The following is a 19,315-nucleotide window of genomic DNA, read 5'->3' on the forward strand; positions in this document are numbered from 1 at the left end:
CCTAATTGGCCAGCCTTGGCTAGCTAGAAACCCCATAACCTGAGATAGCGGGGTCCCGTGTCCACCCCAGGATTGAACCCCTTGCGACCACAGCCAGTGGTGGGAGAAGCGCAGCCTGCTTGACTCCCCATCTACGGGCCACTTCTGGCTCCTCCTGTCCCTTTTCCCTCCCGGAGGAACCCCTCTAGTTCTGCCAGGTTGGGTCGGGGTCTCAGGACCCTCACTCACCGGTGGATGCAAGTCTGGCCAACATAGCCAGGGTCAAAGCCAAGGCCAGGGCGGGGGCTGGAGGTGGGGGCCGCGGCCCGGACTGCATCCCGGCGGGCTGGGCGGCAGGACTTGAGAGGAGCCAGTGGAGTCCTGAGAGCTGGGAGCTGAGTGGAGCCAGCGGCTCTGCTCCTGGGCGCGGGCCGGCTCCGGGTGTCCGCGCACTTAACTCCGGGGGCGGGGCAGGCGCAGACCCGCGCGCCCGCTCGGGTTTCAGGCTTGGGCTCCCCCACCTGCCCCCACCCTCAACCTTCTTAAAGGGCCCGTGCGGGGCTGCTCCTCTCCGGGGCAGGAGTGAGGGGGGCCCTTACAGCTGGGCCAGCCCCCAGCCCCACCCTAAAGACTGGGAACAAAGTCAGAGAGAGGCCCAGACACCCTGAACTCTGGCCCCAAGAGCCAAGCCCGGGAGACCCCCTCAGGGAGGAGGCATGAGCTGGGCCAGCCCCCACTTTCCCTGCTTTCTGCCTTTGCTGGAGTTCAGGAGACCCGTCCACAGGCACACTCCAGCCTTAGGAGGAAGGACAGACACCCGCCACAGGCAGCTTTTGGGCTGCTTTGCCTCGGAGGCCCCCTGGGAACTTCTCCGGACTCCAGAGGCACCGCCCAAGGTCCTGTGGGGCACTGCCCATGGGTGCAACAGTGACCTTCTCTGTCTGGAAGGGCCTCACCTCAGTCTCCCTGTCTGTAAAGGAGAGATGTCTGGATTTCCTCACAGGGCAAAGAATTCTCAGTCCCGCCATGACATTTGCCTCAAAATAACCTTGCAAGGTGGGTGATGAGCATCCCCTCCCCCATTTCATAGAGGATGAAAGTGCAGCTCAAGCTGAAAATGGCTCTTACAAGACTCCAGGTGGAAAGTAGATCCAATCTGGGGCCAGAAGCCCAGGTCTCCTGACCCCTGAATCTGGGTGTTTCAACTTCCCAAGGCTGCCTCCGGGAAATCTGGCCCTGGATTTAGCTCCTACCTAACAGCTTCAGGCTGGGGCCCTTCTGCTGGCTCCCTTCCAGGCAGCAACATCAGCCTAGTCCCAAACAGGAGAAAGGACAACGTTATTGTAGCTTCCGGTGCCTAGAGGCTGTGCCTGTTCTCTGTCCAGTCCCAATGTTACCAGGTCTTGGTTTACTTTCTCCATCCAGGTCCCTCCATCTGTCTGCTCCAGCCCATCTCTAGTACAACCCCACCTTGCACCCTCTTCCCAGCTCCTCCCTTTCACCAGTAACAGTCCCACAATGTGTACAGCACTTCATACTTTGCAACGAAACTGAGGCCTATTTTGCAGATGAAGAAACTGAGGCTGAAAGAGATTAAGGGACTGGAGCTAGTCTACATAGCTGCTGAGAGATGGGGCCAGGTCTTTGACCCTAAGTAAAGTGCTCAGGTGTGATGGTGCCTGGTCTGTGTGGGGGTTATGAGTATTGGTCTTCAAATCAGAGAGACCTGGGTTCGAATCCCAGCTCCTCTACTTGGCTGTCAAACCTTGAACAAGTCCCCTCACCTCTCTGTGGCAGTTTCCTCATTTGTAAAATTGGGTTAATGAGGATTAAATGCTTCAATGTACCTGAAGTCCCTAGCGCAGGGCCTGGCATACAGTAGGTGCTCAAGAAATGCTTATCCTTTCTCCTCTGCCTCTGTCATCCTGCACATTCCCTGTGATTCACGGTTTACATATAGCTTTACACACATCACCTCCCTTGTTGTAAAGCTTGAACTTTCTCCTCCAGAGGCTGATGCATACAGTAGGTGTGCAATAAATGCCTGCTGTAGTTGACTAAGAAACCAATTGCTGCTGTTCTGTAGGGATTTTGGCAAACCTAAGAGCTTCCATCCAGGTGCCCTAGGAGGCCTGGGATGGAGGCTGTGCTAGGCTCTGTTGCCCAGGCTGGAGTGTAATGGCGCAATCTTGGCTCACTGCAACCTCCGCCTCCCGGGTTCAAGGGATTCTCCTGCCTCAGCCTCCAGAGTAGCTGGGATTACAGGTGTGCGCCACCAGGCCAGGCTAATTTTTGTATTTTTAGTAGAGACGGGGTTTCACCATATTGACCAGGCTAGTCTTGAACTCATGACCTGGTGATCTGCCCACCTCAGCCTCCCAAAGTGCTGGGATTACAGGCGTGAGCCACCGCGCCTGGCTGTCCCTTGTTTTTCCTTCTCCTCAAGTCAGCAGGACACTTGGTCCTCATTAGGGGCTAATTACTGACCAGCTATGGGGCTGGGGTTGGGGGGTCTGCTTGGAAGACTGTGTTTGGAGGAAAAGAGCTTTCTTTTCAGGAATGAAAAAAGAAGACAGAAGGATTTTTGCTCTATGAATCAAAAATTTGGGTGAAGATCCCTACTGGCCCCATCTCCCCTTCCCTTCCCCCTCCCCATCTTCCCTGCTCCCCACCTACACAGATGTCTATGGAGCCTCCAGACAGGGCGCTCCCGCCCACAGCTGAGATTCAAGTCTGGATTAGCTGGGAGCCTCCCCCTGCCTTGTTGCTAGCTGTGCAGAGAAACACAGGCCTGGAAAATAATGGCAACCAGCACAGCGGCAGTAACCCGGCTGGCGCATCTCTGCTGGGGCTTCCCAGTTTACAAAACATTCACCTGCTCTCTTGACAACATTGGGAAGTGTATGTGTTGGCCGACAGTGTCCCTGCTTCCAGATGAGGAAACTGAGGCTCTCAGTGAAAAAGGGATGCTGTGGCTCCAGCGCACACAGGCCTGGCCTTTGCTCAGCCGTAACCTAGGGCTGGAACTCTGGACCAATGCTGGGCAGCATCATGCCAGGCAGACTGGCAGAAAGTCCAGGCCCCTGTGTGCCTTTGAAACTGACCACTGACCGCCTCCCACTGTCTTGGAACAAAGGCTGCTGGACCAGCCGTGCCTGCTCCGCAACTGTCCCCTCTCCAGCTCCTCAGCAAGCTCTCCCGAGGCCCTGAAGCCTCAGTGCTGAGCAGAGCTGACCTGGGCCTCCCTGGCATCCTCAGGTCTGGCTTGGGACTTCTCCCTTCTGCCTTCCAACATTTGCCATGGCTTTGCTTGGCCAGGCGTCCTTGGTGGCCATCCCTGATTGCCCCTAGCTCCCTGGCCACATCTCACCTTCCTCCAGCAAGCCCTCCTAACCCTCCTTCGTGCACGGTGACTTCTCTTTCAAACGATTTCCTGGAGTCCTGATCTCCGTAGCTCTCCAAGTTTCACCTGGGGCCTGCCTAGCTGGGTCAGGAGGTGTCCATGCCTCCCCAGCCAAGCATGGGACAGGGGACAGGGTGGGAGGGAGGAGGAAAGAAGGAGGCTTAGAACACGCTTAGAAGAAGGAATAAGGATGTTCCCACCCAGGGGCAAAAGAAGATTCACACTTCTGTGAAGCTACAGTGACCTGTGGTATGTGCTGCCTCCATTTCTCCAATTGTTCTCGGAGAAGAAGACAACAGAGGGCTCAGTAATACCCACCTCCCTGCCAGCAGAGTTCAGCCAAGCATGCTGGCCAGGCGCTGCTGGTCACTCCTACCCTTCTTGGTTCTTAGACTAAGAGTCCCCGCTCTGGGCAGTGGCTGTGGCTTGGCCCCACCCTTGGCCAGGGTGTTTTGCACACTGGTCGCCTGGGCCCCACCCAAGGAGCCTGTGGCCAAAGCCAGCTTGCTGGTAAATGGTGTGTGCCTGTGCCCTAGATGGGGTGGTGCCCAAGCAGGGCTGTGCTCCTGCTGCCCAGGGCCTGCCCTCAGGGAATTGGCCCTCTGCCATGAAGGTCACAGAACCTAGGCCACTACTGTGCAAGAGGGCACGGGCTTTAGGCACTGGCTCAGTGGCCCTGCAGTTTTGTGGCCAAGAGCTCCACGGCAGCGGGCCCTGGGCCTGGGCCTTTGACCTGGGGCCTCTGTTAGGAGTGGTGCTGATCCTGCTTCTGGCAGAGGCACACATAGGGCTCCTCCAAGTACAGGCAGCTAGGCTCAGGAGGGGCGGGAGCAGCCAGTCCCAACAATTTCAGTTCGGGAGCTGGAAAGTTATGTTTGCCCCCCTCAGGAGCCAGGTGTGGGGGAGGCCAGTGGAGGGCTTTGCCCTGGGCTCTGATCCACGCACAAGCCATGCTGGGAGGACAAGGGCCAAGGGCGGTGAAGGAGCCTCTCGGAGCCTTTGCTCTGCAGAAACAGGCACTCGTCTTCCATACCACGTTCACAAGGCTGGTGGCTTCAGTGGCTGTGACCAGCTGGCCACAGCTGACTCCTCTGGGGTTGTACTGTTTCTAAATATTAGTTCCTACTGTTAACCCTTGCTGTGCCACCCCAGTAGACAGCCGGCTGCCAGACAGAGCCTCTTAGAAGGAGAGTGGACAGTCCCCACCTGGATGAAAAATTTGTGAATATATTTGCTTGAGGGCTGGGTTGGGGCTCCCAGCAGAAGGGTGAGAAATACCTGCTTAGGGCTGGGAATGAGGCTTGCAGTAGATGTCAGGGGATGTGGGTCTGAGCTGGCCACTGGGCAGGGCAGTGGAAAGAATGTGGGGTCAGGAGCCAGGAGCCCGGTCCTGCCAAGCCTTTTTTTATGTGGCCCCAGACAAGTCACTTCATCTTTCTGTCCCACTTTCCTCATCCGTAAAATGTACGGTCACCGAGGTGCTTGGATGATGGCCTCCAACAGAAGTGCCGGAGCTTTATAAACTCTGAAGACCTGGTGGTTATGATGATTTTTATGTCAGGGTCCTGCTGTCTGCCTGACTCCCCGGAGTCCCTTGGAGAAGAGGCAAGACTGACAACCAAGAGACAGCTGGAGCAAGCTGGCGGGCCTGCTGTTAGCCTGTGTGGAGCTTTAGTGGGGACGCCACCCTACACAAGAATACACAGCTTAGAGTTCAGCCCCTACTGGCCCCATTGGCTGTTGTCCTTGCACAGTGAAAAGCCTTGTGGTAGCCAGCCTCTGAGATGGCCCTCGGTGAGCCTCACCTTCTGGCATTCATGCCCTTGGGTAGTTCCCTCTCATGTTGAATACAGATGACCTGTGCCGCCAATAGGGTGTTGCAGAAATGATGGGGTGACGTCCAAGATGAGGTCAGAAAAGATATGGCAGCTTTTCTCTTGCTCTCTTCTGATTGCAGCCACCATGATAGGAGGATAATTAAGTAGCCTGTGGAGGTGCCGATATGGAGAGGAACTGAGGCCTCTTGCCAGCAGCCAGCACCAACTCACCACTCATGTGAATAAGCCATCTTGGAAGTGGATCTGCCAACCCTAATCAAACCTTCAGATGAATACAACCTCTACTTTTTTTTTTTTTTTTTTTTTTTTTTTTTTAGATGGAATCTAGCTTTGTTGCCCAGGTTGGAGTGCAGTGGTGTGATCTTGGTTCACTGCAACCTCTCCCTCCTGGGTTCAAGTGATTCTCCTGCCTCACCCTCCCGAGTAGCTGGGATTACAGGCACATGCTACCACGTCCAGCTAATTTTTGTATTTTTAGTAGAGATGGGGTTTCACCACATTGGTCAGGGTGGTCTTGAACTAATAACCTCAAGTGATCCACCTGCCTCGGCCTCCCAAAGTGGTGGGATTACAGGCGTGAGCCACCGCACCTGACCTCTACTGACATCTTGACTGTCTGCCACCTCCTGAGAGACCTGGAGCCAGAACCACCCAGCAAAGTCACTTTTAAACTCCTGACCCACAGCAACTGTGTGCAACAGAAGGAGATTGCTGTTTCCAGCAATTAGATTTTGAAAGTAATTTGTGAGATTACTGATAGAAGCCAGCACATCGTAGATGGCAGTCCATTGAGTCAGACCCGGCACGTGCCTGGGGCTCAGAAAGCAGGACTCTGCTTCCATGAAAAGGAGTGACATTCCTCGATCAACAAATTCATTCATTCAACAAATATTTCTTAAGCACAGATCATATGTCAGGCACTATGCTGATGCTGAGGGCTGGGGACACAGGTGAATAAACACAGGACCCTGTTTTGGGGGAACTTACAGGCTCCCCAAAGTGACTTGGTGATTGATTGGATGTGGGAGTCAGGATGAGGGAGGTGTGCAGGACAAGCCCAGGTTTCTGGCTTGGGCACTTAGAAGGGTGGGTGGTGGTGTCATGGATTGAGATGGACAGGGACTAGGGGGTATCTCACAAGGAAATCTTGGGGCATGTTGATTTTGAGGTGCTTCTGAGAAACCCAGGTGTGCAGGCTGCTGCATATGTGAGCCTAATGCTCCTAAGAAGGTCTAGCCAGGGGGAGTTATACTTGGGAATTCCTGGGGTATCGATAATGGAATTAAAGCAACCAGAGGAGATGAGACTGCCCGGGAGAGAGGAGCGTGGTGCAAAAATGAGAGGAAGACCAGCACTGAGCCCTGAGACACCAATGTCTCTTCCTTAAAATGTTTATTTTGACATAATTTCAGACCCAGATAAAAGTGGCAAGATGATTACAAATGTTTCCCACATACTCCACCTAGATTTCCCAAATGTTAATTATTTTCCACATTTTAAATTCTTTTCTCTCGCTCTTTTTTTTTTTGAGATGGAGTCTTGCTCAGTTTCCAGGCTGGAGTGCAGTGGCGCAATCTCAGCTCACTACAACCTCTGCCTCCCGGGTTCAAGCAATTCTCCTGCCTCAGCCTCCTGAGTAGCTGGGACCACAGGCACGTGCCATCACGCCCGGCTAATTTTTTGTATTTTTAGTAGAGATGGGGTTTCACTGTGTTAGCCAGGATGGTCTCTATCTCCTGACCATGTGATTCGCCCGCCTCAGCCTCCCAAAGTGCTGGGATTACAAGCATAAGCCACTACGCCCGACCATCTCTCTCTCTATTTTTCTGAACCATTTGAAAGTAAGTTACAGACATAATGCTCTTTTATTCCTAAATATTTCAGTGAATGTTTCCTCTTTTTTAATTTTTTTTTTTTTTTAATGAGACAGGGTCTCGCTCGGCTGCCCAGGCTGGAGTGCAGTAGTGCCATCATAGCTCACCACAGCATCAAACTTCTGGACTCAAGGGAGCTTCCTGCTTGAGTAGATGGGATTACAGGCACACACCACCGTGCCTGGCTATTTTTTTTTTCTTTTTTGGTAGTGACAGGGTCTCACTGTGTTGCCCAGGCTGGTCTTGATCTCCTGGGCTCAAGCAGTATTTCCTAGAACAGGACCTTCTTTTTCATAACTGGAGTGCAATGATCAAAATCGGGAAATTAACATTGGTACAATACTTTGAACTAAACCGTAGACTTTTTTTCTCCGTAGCTTTGCCAATTTTCCCAAAAATATCCTTTATAGCAAAATAAAACACCGGCTTTCTTCTGAGTGTCTATTCATCTGGCATGGTTATTCAGTGTTTCATTGTCTTCCATGATGTTGCCATTTTTGATAAGTACAGGCCAGTTCTTTTAGGTGAATTTTGGTTTGAGTTTGTCTGTTTTCCTCATGATTAGATTCAGGTTCTGTATTTTGGTGGGAACGCCTGGGAACTGATGCCATGCCCTTCTCACTCAGCCTATCAAGAGACACATATCTGGCTGGGCACGGTGGCTTACACCTGCAATCCCAGCACTTTGGGAGGCCAAGGAGGGCAGATTACTTGAGGTCAGGAGTTTGAGACCAACCTGGCCAACATGGTGAAACCCTGCCTCTCCTAAAAATACAAAAATTAGCTGGTCATGGTAGCAGGCTCCCAGCTACTCAGGAGGCTGAGGCAGGAGAGTTACTTGAACCCAGGAGGCAGAGGTCATAGTGAGCTGAGATCACGCCACTGCACTCTAGCCTGGGTGACAGAGCAAAAGACTCTGTCTCCCCCCCAAAACCCAAAAAAACCCCCAAAAAGACAAACAGAACCAAGAGGCACACATCTATTGTGCCATCATTAGGATGTTGACTGGTATCACTTGGTTGAAGTGATGCCTGCCAGGCCTCTCCCTTGTAAAGTTACTGTTTCCTCTTTGCAATGAATAAGCATACACCAACATTGAAAGGTCAGGTTGAGGAAGGAAGCCAGGAAGCAGGGGCAGCTGAGAAACAGGAGGAAAGCAGGAGGGCGTCCTGGAGCCGGCAGCAGGGGCAGCATGAGGGAGGCGGGGCTGGCATTTGAGGCCAGTGCTGCTGAAAAGCCATGCATTAGAGGATGAAGAGTGTCCCCTGGAAGCAGCTGCCACCTGCAGGTGGCAGGCGTCGAGTTAAGCCTGGTTCGGGTGGAGTAGTGGGCCTGGAGCCAACAGGCTAAGTCAAGTGTGAGAGGGAGGTGAAAATAGAGATGACCGGAAAACGCCTCTGTGGGGGAGGTGGTCTGTGGGCTGGGCAGAGAGGGACAGGCGGTGACGGAGAAGCACGTGGGCTGGGGGACGGTTTTGAATAGGAGGGGACTTAGGATATCTAGAGTGTGACAGGAGGGAGCCAGATGAGAGGCACAAGTCCAAGGAGAGGGGTGCAATCCACAGTGTCCCGGGGGGAAGTGGGAGCCGATAACAAAAGACGCGGCGGTTCTGAGGCTGTGATGGGGGGTGCTTGTCAGAGCCCAGCCTGATGGGGCAGGTGGATGCGGGGGGCGGAAGGATGGCCAGGCCAAGAGAGAAGAGTGAGCCATGCGGGGGATGATCCCATGGGTGGGGGAGGGGAGGAGGGCAGGCTGCCCAGAGGTGGAGGTGGGTGGCAGGTGGCGAGGAGGGCAGGTCCAGGGTTCTGGTCATGAGACTGTCCTGGCAGCTTTAGCTGCCTGATGCAGATGGACAAGGCAGACCTGGGGTATACAGAGCTGGGATGTTTCAGGAAAGGGGCTGGACGAGGGGGGTGGTGAAAGCTGGAGGGGCCTGAAGGATGAGGCAGAAGTGGAGGGAGTACAGGGTCAGCACTGGGGTCTCAGCGGTGGGGGTCAGGGGATGGCCTCCCAGGGAGTCTGGTGGTCAGTGCTGTGGTGGGGGACTGGCCTGTGAGGGAGTGGAGTGGAGGGGTTTCTGAGGAGGTCTGGGAACGGGGAGGCCAGGGCATTGGTGGTGGTCCCTGGGGAGGCCCCAGCTATCGGGGTAATGGCAGGAGTTGGGGTGGGGTGGAGGTGGCCTTGTGCCATGGCTGCTAGGTTTATGAGTAGGGACCCAGGGCAGCCCTGAGGAGGTGAAGGGGACACACCTGGACACCAGGGCCCCAGAGGAATGGTGCATTTGATGGGGAGAGCACAGTCTGAGGACCAAGGCAGCCAGAGAGACTCTGAGGCACAAGGGATGTGAATGACCGAGCAGCCAGCTTCGGAGAGGGCCGAGGGCCACCTCCAGGGGCATGCTGGGTCTCCATCAGAGCTGGAAGAAAGGGAGCATTTGGAACAAATTGGAGTGGCTTGTGACCTGCTGGGGTGCGGGGTGGCCTGGTTTCCAGAAAAGCTGTGCACCAGGATGATGGGGCAGAAGCAGTGAGAGAGGAAGGCAGGAGGGTCCCTGGGACTGAAATACTTGGGGACTGCCCCCTCACCAGGAAGCTGGGGATCCCAGCCCCAGATCCGGCCCCTCTCAACACTGGGGGACCATCAGGGCTCGCAGCTTCCTACAGGAAAAGCTGACGTGGATGGGGCTGAGGACATAGCATTGGTCCTGGCCTGAGGCCACTGAGGCTGGGTCACTCCCAGCCTGGCCCAGCTCTCCTGTCCCCAGAAATCAGAGGCTCGGTTGCCCCATGGGCATGCAGGGGCACTCAGAGGGTCTGCTGCTGGCGGGGCTGGGCCCCCGTCCTCTGCTGCTCTGAGCCCTCACTGTGCCTGCTGACTGGAATGTGCTCAGAGTATGGCTTGGTTTCTATTCAATCAGAGAATATGATCCAAGGAGAGCCCTGAGTTTTGTGTCCTGGTTCCATCTCTGCTACTTTGATGTAATAGGAGACTTTGGGCAAGTCCTTGTTCCTTTCCAGGCCTCAAGTTTTCTTAACTGTGTACTGGGGTGGTGACAGACACCCTGTCTAAAACCAGCAGTCATCTGGTTCCTGAGATGGACACCGCTGACCCAGTTCAGGTCAAATTCACAGTCTGAGTTACGAACCAGTGGAGGTGACAGGCCCCAGGCCCCCAAAGCCTCCTCGGTTCTTAGGAATGAAGAGGTTGCCAGCACGTTTTCAGGCCTGGGGCTCATCTATCCCTCAGATGGGGCTGGCTGCCTTCCCTCCCCTTCCGTGTGTCCTCTCATACCGCCCCCCAACTCCAACTGCTCCCCTGCCAAGGGAGTGCTCTTGGTTACAGGCACAGGAAGTAGCCCCTTGAGGGCTCAGCATCACCCCTCTGTCCTCCTTTATTTGCTTCCCACTCCTTTTTGTATCCATTGAGCTAGACATGGATCTTTAAAGATACCACGCCCTGGGATAGGATTCTGGGGAGGATCTATCAGACAGTCACACCTTAGTGATAATTGACTTGATCTTTTGCCAAGGGAAAAACAGACTTGACAGAAGGGAGGGCATGTCCAGAGCCTGGGAGGTAGGTGGGAGAGGCAGGCGGTAGAGAGCCCCCAGGGGGCTGTGTGTGCTGCACAAACCCTTCACCCATGACCCATCCACCTTTTCCATTCCTTTCCCCAACCTTAGGGCACCCACTGGGAGTGAAGCGCTGGCTGATATGTAACGCCATCTCTCCCTTTGCCCTCCCTGACCCAGAGTCCTGGGGACCCCCAGGCCACTTGGCCTGGTTGGTGGTGGGGGACAGTGGGATAGTCAGGGTTCTATAACTAAGCTCCCAGCATAGAATTTCCACGCCACAGTTCAGGTGCCATGGCAACCAGGGGAAATAAACACTCCGAATTTCACAGTCCAAGTTCTGCCGTGACGTCATCTCCAGCTCCAGCCTGCTGGGGCCTGTGCTGGCTGTGCCCCAGACAGCCTCAGCTGCTCAAACCGGAGAACAGTCTTCCTTCCCAGCTTCCTCAGTGTCTGGGGTGGGAGGTGGGGTGTCTCAGGCAGGGCTACCCCAGCTCCTTGCCTGCTGTTTAGACCCTGCTGTAGCTGCTGCTGCTCCCTCCCCAGCCCCAGCCATGAAACCGCCCAAGGGGACCAGGAGCTCTGTGTACTTTGCACAGCAGCGAGAAAAGGAGCCATTGCCCTCACGGCAGGAGGTCAAGCAGACCCCTGTCATCATGGCCATGATAAAAGGTGAGAGCCATCCCCACCCTGGGCTTGGGCCCCCTCCCCTGTCGCCAGGACTCCTTTCAGCCTGCCACCTGCAAAGCCCCTTCCAACTTCCTTGAAGCCTTTCGGAAGACCTGAGCCTCCAAGCTGACCCTCATGGGAAGTGTTGGCTGCTGGGATTGTCCAAGTGGGTGCGGGAGGAGGGGAGCATGGGGCTGCAGTGAGGCCCGCTTTGGAAAAAGACTAGGAGCCTTTGTCCTAGCTTTAGCTTTCCTCACTTCTCTTCAATTTTACTCTCAAGGGACAGCAGACACTAATTCTTCTATGTTAGTAATGACTGACTAGTACTTTAAGTGGGAGTAGTTTAGTGCAGGGATTAAAGGTTTGGGTTCTACTGGATGATTGTTTAGAATCTTCACACTACCAGTTTGTGATATGTGGGTAGATTGATATTTCTAAGCCTCAATATTATGTGAAATGGGAAAAACAAGAGCATCTACCTTACAGCATTGTTGGGAGGCTTAACGGAAATAATCCATATCGGATGCCTAGTGGAGAACTTGGAGCAGAATAAGTTCTCAATTAACTGTAACTATTAGCTTCTTATTATGCATTGTCTGTCCAAGAGAAACTGCATTTTATCTGGAAATACTGCCTTCCCCCAAATGAAGCAGCTGGATGGATGCTGGGTTTGTGGCAGTGCGATAGCAGCAAGAACAAAGACCCCCAATATTCCCATGGTGCGCTGTATTGGGGCTTCCCCTGCCTCTGACCCGGTGGGCCCAGGTTGAGGACTGTCATGTCCATCGTTACAGGTCCGGGGCCCGCCAAGTACCTCCGGCCATCCTGCACGGGTTACATAGATCATGACATCTCCATGTTCAAGGCACCAGCTTATACCCTGCATAGCCGGCACTCAGAGAAGCGTGAGCGTCGCCACCCGAGTCATCCCCCTTGGGTTGGAGCTTTTGTTGGAGGTTGAGGGGAGAGACATGGAGCCATTCTCTGTAGCCACTGGGAATCTGAGTGGGACACTCAAGGGGCCCCCTGGGTCCAGAGGAAGCCAGCAGGGATTGAAGATGGGGCAACTCCATGGGCGAGCCTGTAGGGGATCCTGGCGCTGTCCAGCTGGCACAGCAGAGTCTCCTTTGTCTGGCCTTTGGCTGGGGCCCTTCAGCTCCGGTCGCCATGCTCTGCTAGGGTGACTTGCCATGTGGCCAGGCAGGAACAGTTAGGGGGCCAGGGGGGAAGTGGTGGCCCCCAGAGCTCCCCAGGTGGCCTAGAACCCCCTGGAAGGGCAGGAGCAGCGGCCACAGATGACCTAAGCTGCTGGGCAGGGTGTGGTGGCATGCACCTAGGGGTCTGAGATCTGGGGTGCCTGTCAGGCTTTTCTCTGGGGAGAACAGCCATCTCAGCAGGGGAAGCCTCTGGCCTGGCTAGGCCTTTTCTGAATGCCAACAGCAGCCACAGGGCTATTACTTCTTGGCCCCAATCCCTGATTGGGTGGGTGGTTGCCCAAGCTGCTGGGCAGCTGTTATTTTACTGTTCCTCTGAGCAAGTTCTTGAAAATATCAGGTCATGTGTTAAAAGTCCAATTTTACAGATGAGGAAATCAAGAGTCCCCAAACACCCAGGAGCCACAGAATCTGAAGTGGGAGGGAAATCTTGCCTGGAGGCAGGCCAGGTGCTCAGTGGGGCAGCCTTTGGGGCTGACCAGGCCCTCTCCTTGGTTGCCCTGCAGGGAACGTGGGCCACAGCAGCCCTGGGCCTTGCTATCTCTTGGATCCCAAAGTAACTCGGTTTGGAATGTCCAGCTGCCCGCAGGTCCCCATGGAGGAGCGCATCTCCAATCTGCGTAAGATGGGGTTATGGACAGATGTTGGGGGTTGGGAGGTTGGGGGGTGGAGTGCACCCTTAGGACCTGGCAGGGGCAAAGGGTCAAGACTGTCTCCTTGGGAATGTCTGGATGCCGGTATCTCCCTGCAAGACACCGACATTGCGATGCTGACATCACCATGTCTTGAAGTCAATGTTATGACATGCAGCATGTCACCAGGTGATGTTATGATGACATGGGGCTCCTGTTGTGGATGCAATATTGTCATGCAAATGAACTTACAGACTGTAGTGATCTCAGGATGTTTCTGTGTCCCGATGTCAGGATGGCCTAAGTGGCCATCTTTTTTTTTTTTTTTTTGAGATTGAGTCTCACTCTGTTGCCCAGGCTAGAGTGAAGTGGTGTGATTTCAGCTCACTGCAACCTCCGCCTTCCAGGTTCAAGTGATTCTACTGCCTCAGCCTCCTGAGTAGCTGGGATTACAGGTGCACACCACTACGCACAGCTAATTTTTGTATTTTTAGTAGAGATGGGGTTTCACCATGTTGGTCAGGCTGGTCTCGAACTCCTGATCTTGTGATCCGCCTGCCTCAGCCTCCCAAAGTGCTGGGATTGCAGGTGTGAGCCACCGCGCCTAGCCTAAGTGACCATTTGGATGTCCCTGCCCTGCTGCTGAGGTGGTCAGCCTAAGGTCACAGTGGATAACCAGGACCATCAGTTGGCTAGCAGAGAATGAGGTCTGTTCCCTGCTCTGAGAGCCCTCCCTTCCCACCACTCCCTTTCAGGCCTGAACCCCACCCTCGCATCCTGCCAGTACTACTTGGAGAAGATCCACCCACCGGGGGAACGTAGGGCTCCCCAGTACACGTTTGGCTACCGGCGCCCATACAGAGTGATGGACCCCAACCCGGCCCCCAACCAGTACCAGATGCCACTCTTGCTGGGGCCCAACACCCCTGTCAGCCGAGCTGCTCCCAGCTACAGTCTGGCCTCCAGGGACAAGAACTGGTTCTACAAGGAGGATGTGGCAGGAGGCCCTGGACCTACCAGGTACGCCCGACCTGAGCCATCCACCTATCAGAACCGCAGCCCCACCTACAGCATGGCCAAGCGCTTTGCCTACCCTCTGGACCTCACACCACGGCCTGGCCCTGGCTCCCACGAGGTCCAGCAGGTCACTGTGCACAAGCCCCACATCCCTGCTTTCACCATGGGCATCAAGCACTCACTCCACCTGTGCCCACTGGTCATCGATGTTCGTGACTGAGGCCCCTCCTGGGGCACTCACTGCCCCTCATCCCCAGAAATTATTTTTCTACACCAAATTGAGCGATTTGACCAAGATTTCTAGTAGCAGAGCCGGTGCCTGCTGAGCGTCCGGCACACAGAAGGCATTAGAGATATATTTTCATGTATTCGTTTTCTCCTTTTCTATTCACAGTTGCTTCCTGTGGGTCCTGCTCTGGGTGAGGGGCTGGGGACACTGGAAGGAATGGTACAGTCCCTGTCCTTGAAGAGTTCCATTCTGGTTCACCAGATGGGGAACCATACGTCTGTCCTCCAATGAGCCCCAGGCAGGGACTCGGGAGAGCTGTTCCAGTCCTACCACTAACAGTCTGTGTGGCCTTGTGCAGCTCCTGCCTCTCTCTGGGCTCAGGATTGCCCTTTAGACAGTGCAGTGGGTAGGCCTGGAAGAGGTCCAGGTTCCCCCAAGTTCCAGAACTGTGGGACTGTGCTGACAGGGGACAGTCCCAGAGACAGGGGCAGGGCAGGTGAGGGTGAGGGCAGAGGAGCGGGGTCCCTCTGGTTGGGAGTTGGGAGAGGAGTTTCCTTGGGGAGGGACCTAAGAGGACAAGAGGAGACTGTGCTGGGGAGGGCGAAGGTGGAGGTGAAGGTGAGAGCAAAGCATGCAGGTGCAGTGACAGGGAACTGGGGAGGTGCAGAGCGGCAGGGGCCTGGGGTGCAGGGGTGGGGCTGCTAACGAGGGCCACATGGTGGGCAGCTGGGAGGGGCCTCGGGCTTTGCCCTGAAGGTGTGAGGGCCGGAAGATGCTTTGGGCAGTGAGAGAAGCTCGGACAGGATGGGCAGAGCGGGAGGCAGCTCTCAGCCGGGCAGACTCCTGGGAAGGGTCAGCTTGTCACATGCTGTTTTTGGGGAGTCACTTGCTATGTCCCCAGCCTCAACAGCTTAGCCGGGCAGTGCCTGTCAGAGGAGCAGCCATGAATTAGCCAGGAGAGGGCAGCGTTGCCTCAATCTTCAAGCCCAGGCCTGTGCCCACCCACCCAGGCCCCCACCTGCTCTGGCTTTGCCGCTGCTGGGCGGACAGGCGCCAGCTCCTGTTGGTCTCGAGGAGGCGAGGGTCTCTAGGGCCGACATTTGTCCTTCCTCCGTTCTTGGCATCCAGAGCCTCAATTCACCTCTACTCCTGGACACAGGAAGGTGTGAGAGGAGTTCTACTTTGACCCGGCAGCTTGAGGCCAGCGAGAGGCATGGAGGGGATGTGGCTGAGGTCAGCGGAGGGGCTGGGAGGGAGGGTGGGAGCCATGGAGTGGAAGTGAGGTGGGGGCGGTGAGAAGAGCCCCCAGACCCGATGGCTCAGGCAGAGGCACGCCATTCCGCAGAGCAGAGGGAGACGGGAAGAGAGCACCGCCTCAGAACCAGTGTCTAATGGCTCATCCTTATAAACCTGAACAATTTCCAGGTTTTAATTTAAAGCAAAAATTGAGGCTGGGTGCAGTGGCCCACACCTGAAATCCCAGCACTTTGGGAGGCCAAGGCAAGCAGATCGTTTGAGGTCAGGAGTTCAAGACCAGCCTGGATAACATGGCGAGACCCCGTGTCTACAAAAAAATACAAAGATTAGCTGGGCATGGTAGCGGGCACCTATAGTCCCAGCTACTCAGGAGGCTGAGGTGGGAGGATCGCTTGAGCCCAGGAGGTCGAGGCTGCAGTGAGCTGTGATTGTGCCACTGCACTCCAGCTTGGGTGACAGAGCAAGACCCTGTTTAAAAAAAAAAAAAGAAAAGAAAAGAAAAGAAAATTGAATTGAAGACCTAACTTTGGACAGAAAGGAACAGAGGATATAATATTATTTGGAATATTTTTAGAAGCACACATACAACTAAATATTTAGAAAAGAGCCTGTGGTAAACCCCACTAGGGATGTCCTTGACTCTGGGCCCTGAGGTCCCCTCTCTATCTCACCTGCCCCCAGGCCCTGGGCTTTGCGTCTGGGCCTCTCAACAAGGCTGGCCTGGGCTGGCTCTTGGGAGGCTGCAGGAACTCAGGGATCCATCTGTCTTGTAGCAGATTAGAAAGATGTCATTTTGGCCGGGCGCGGTGGCTCACACCTGTAATCCCAGCACTTTGGGAGGCTGAGGCGGGCAGATCATGAGGTCAGGAGATCAAGACCATCCTGGTTAACATGGTGAAACCCTGCCTTTACTAAAAAACACAAAAAATCAGCTGGGCGTGGTGGCAGGCGCCTGTAGTCTCAGCTACTCGGGAGGCTGAGGCAGGAGAATGGTGAGAACCCGGGAGGCAGAGGTTGCAGTGAGCCGAGATCGCGCCACTGCACTCCAGCCTGGGTGACAGAGCGAAGACTCCGTCATTTTGCCGACAGTGCCATTTATCACGGCAGCTGCAAAAATTAGTGATGCTTGGTCTGTAAGTGTTGGGTGGGATGGGAGCTGGCAGGTGACAGCTCCCCGGCATTACCAGGTCAGGGAACTGCAGGCCAACCTCTGAATAGGGGTTTTCTGACTTAACACTGAGCCCAGGCGAAGGCCCTCTGTTGGAAAGATGAGGAAGCTGGCGCTCAGAGCCTGGAAAAAACTTTGGCCATATGACAATTGTTATTACTATTATTATTATTATTATTATTATTATTGAGATAGGATCTTGCTCTGTTGCCCAGGCCAGGGTGCAATGGCACAATCTTGGCTCACTGCAGTAGCTGGGACTACAGGCACACGCCACCACACCTGATTAATTTTTAATTTTTTTTGTAGAGACATGGTCTTGCTATGTTGCCCAGGCTGGTCTCAAACTCATGGCCTCAAGTGATCCTCCTGCTTGGGCCTCCCAAAGTGGGATTACAGGCTTCAGCCACCATGCCCAGCCCACGTGACAGATTAGTGGCCCATCTCTAAATAAAGGTCTAGGTTTCGTGTGTGACCAGGGCCAGGGCTCGTCGGGGGTGAAGTGCTTTACTTCTATTAGGACTAAGTATTACTTTTGCCTTTATGGCTCAGTCTAGGACAGACCTTCAGCCTGGCCCCAGCTGCCACCAGACAGGGGCAGGATTGGGAGCTGGCCCTGGAACTAGGACTCACTCTTGGGATGGGTTTATGGTCCCAAGGGAAGGGGAGAAGGAGGATGGAGGATTCGGAAGGAATATCTGGGGGGTGAAGATGTTCAGATGAGAGATGGCCCCACCATCAGAGGGATGCCAACTCCAGGGAAGATGAATGGGGCCTCCCTTGTGCCTCGGTTTGCAAAATGACAGGGTCATTTAGCTTGGGATCGACCTCTGGATGAAGCAGTCCCATCGCCTGACGCTGCCTTTCCTGTGGTAGTGCCCCCAGAGAGGTGACCTGCAGAAGGTCAAGCATGGCCTCCCGGGTCTGGCTGAGTGCAGCGTGGCCCCTTCTGAACAACTCAGGGGGTTCTCACTTGACCTTGCAGGAAGCCCTGGTTTGATCCTTGTAGGACTTGAATCCGTATCTTCAGGTCACTAGACCCCACAGCCCAGCACTTGATCACACACAAAGCCCCCATCCATGCATTCATTCATTCAACAAGCGTTTGCTAAGCTCCTGCCCTGTGCCAGGCTCTGGCTGGGCCCAGGGATATGGAGAGATAATCTTCACCTGGAGCCCTGGCCTCCAGGACGTCTGAGGCTGTGTCAGTGGGAGGGTGGGAATTCGCCCTTTCCCGCCACAAGCAGACGTTGGAGGGCGGATGAGGCTCGGTGCCTGGCAGGAAGCCAACCTGAGGTTCCTCCTTTCTCTCTAGGGGGCAAGACAGGCCTGACTCCATGTTGAGTTACCTCAGCCAGAGCTTGGTGGTGACATCGCAGTCCCACGAGCCTACTGGACACTGGCTGGGGTGGGGGCTGGTATCTGTTGTTCCATTGTTGCTGGAGGAAGCCCCAAGGCCAGCCACGACTCTGGTTCCCAGGACCTCGGATGATGGTGGCCCTGGGCCAGAAGCGGAAGAGGGGCCCTGCCTTCAGGGACACATGGACACACCATCTGGAGGCACACAGGTAGGGGCTGTGCACACACACATGTCCCTTACTGCACACATGTGGGGCAAGACACATGCACAAATGCGCAGACCCACACCTTACTCCACACACACACACCTGGTACCACCACTGCCTTCAAACACATGCTTCATGCTAGTCACAGGGAAAAAGCAGACACGACCCACGCTTATACCACACATGTGCACAGGCCCCACGCCACGCACGGCCACACCTCTTACTCTCCCCACCCCGCCCCGTCCCTCTCTCCCAGGCATCTCATCTCATGCACAGATACATGCCCACCCAGGCTCACTGGTGCCCCCCGCTGCCCTGGAGAAGCAAGTCCACAAACCATGAGATGCCCCGACATGCAGAGAGAGGTGGGATGGGTGATGGGAGGGAGGTCAGAGAGTACCTGCATTCCCACAGGAGAGGGGACCACTGGCTTCTGTCAGCCCTCCATCCTCGGACCTGGCCTCTGGGCACTGTACATGTGCTTGTGAGAGGGCATCTCCATGAAGACAAGCCAAGTGCCCACCCCTGCTCCCAGCACACAGAGACGCCCACCCTCGGGGCTGCTCAGGGATGGGAGGCCTAAACAGGAGCTCCTGGCACCTGGCTCCTTTCAGGGTGGGGTGGGGGGCTGGTGGGAGGACATATCCCCCTGAGTCCGTGGCCCTGCTCACTGGTGGAGAGTCGCCCGCCCCTCCCGTTCCCTCTGCTCCCTCTTCCTCTCTGCATCCACATCCTCCCAGCTGGCCTTTCTCTCCCCTAGATCCTCTCCCAGGACCAGCTTTCCTTTCCCTTTCTCTCTCTCTCTCTCTCTCTCGCTCCCTGTGTCTCTGTGACTTGCTTATCCTCTAGAATAATGATTGACATTTTCAATTACCCCCAAAGTAACAGCCGTTCTTGG

General features: G+C 55.0%; 4 protein-coding genes across 4 annotated transcripts in view; 2 read left to right on the forward strand and 2 right to left on the reverse strand.

Annotated features, from left to right (window-relative positions):
* Nucleotides 1–407, reverse strand: part of CSPG4 (chondroitin sulfate proteoglycan 4) — a 41,121-nt gene extending 40,714 nt beyond the window's left edge. The window contains exon 1 of the mRNA XM_050799821.1: nt 229–407. Coding sequence (XP_050655778.1) covers nt 229–316 — 88 coding nt within the window. The 5' untranslated portion in view covers nt 317–407. The remainder of the gene's footprint in view (nt 1–228) is intronic.
* SNUPN (snurportin 1) overlaps nt 1–19,315 on the reverse strand; it is a 214,281-nt gene that overhangs the window by 116,237 nt on the left and 78,729 nt on the right. The window lies entirely within an intron of this gene.
* FBXO22 (F-box protein 22) overlaps nt 8,712–19,315 on the forward strand; it is a 278,566-nt gene continuing 267,962 nt past the window's right edge. The window contains exon 1 of the mRNA XM_050799880.1: nt 8,712–8,721. The gene's annotated coding sequence lies outside the window, so the exon portion shown is untranslated. The remainder of the gene's footprint in view (nt 8,722–19,315) is intronic.
* Nucleotides 11,000–14,564, forward strand: ODF3L1 (outer dense fiber of sperm tails 3 like 1). The gene is made up of 4 exons (XM_050799900.1): nt 11,000–11,338; nt 12,130–12,240; nt 13,056–13,169; nt 13,937–14,564. Exons 1-4 carry the CDS (start codon nt 11,221–11,223, stop codon nt 14,416–14,418), a joined length of 825 nt encoding a protein of 274 aa, XP_050655857.1. The 5' UTR covers nt 11,000–11,220; the 3' UTR covers nt 14,419–14,564.

The sequence above is a fragment of the Macaca thibetana genome, chromosome 7 (assembly GCF_024542745.1).
Source record: "Macaca thibetana thibetana isolate TM-01 chromosome 7, ASM2454274v1, whole genome shotgun sequence".
NCBI classification, from domain to species: Eukaryota; Metazoa; Chordata; class Mammalia; order Primates; family Cercopithecidae; genus Macaca; species Macaca thibetana.

What these genes read in the sequence shown, in the direction of transcription:
- ODF3L1 (XM_050799900.1), top strand. Translation starts at nt 11,221, where the DNA reads ATGAAACCGCCCAAGGGGACCAGGAGCTCTGTGTACTTTGCACAGCAG. An exon ending in TAGCCGGCACTCAGAGAAGC is followed by an intron (nt 12,241 to 13,055) that starts GTGAGCGTCGCC and finishes GTTGCCCTGCAG; the next exon opens with GGAACGTGGGCCACAGCAGC. An exon ending in GGAGCGCATCTCCAATCTGC is followed by an intron (nt 13,170 to 13,936) that starts GTAAGATGGGGT and finishes ACTCCCTTTCAG; the next exon opens with GCCTGAACCCCACCCTCGCA.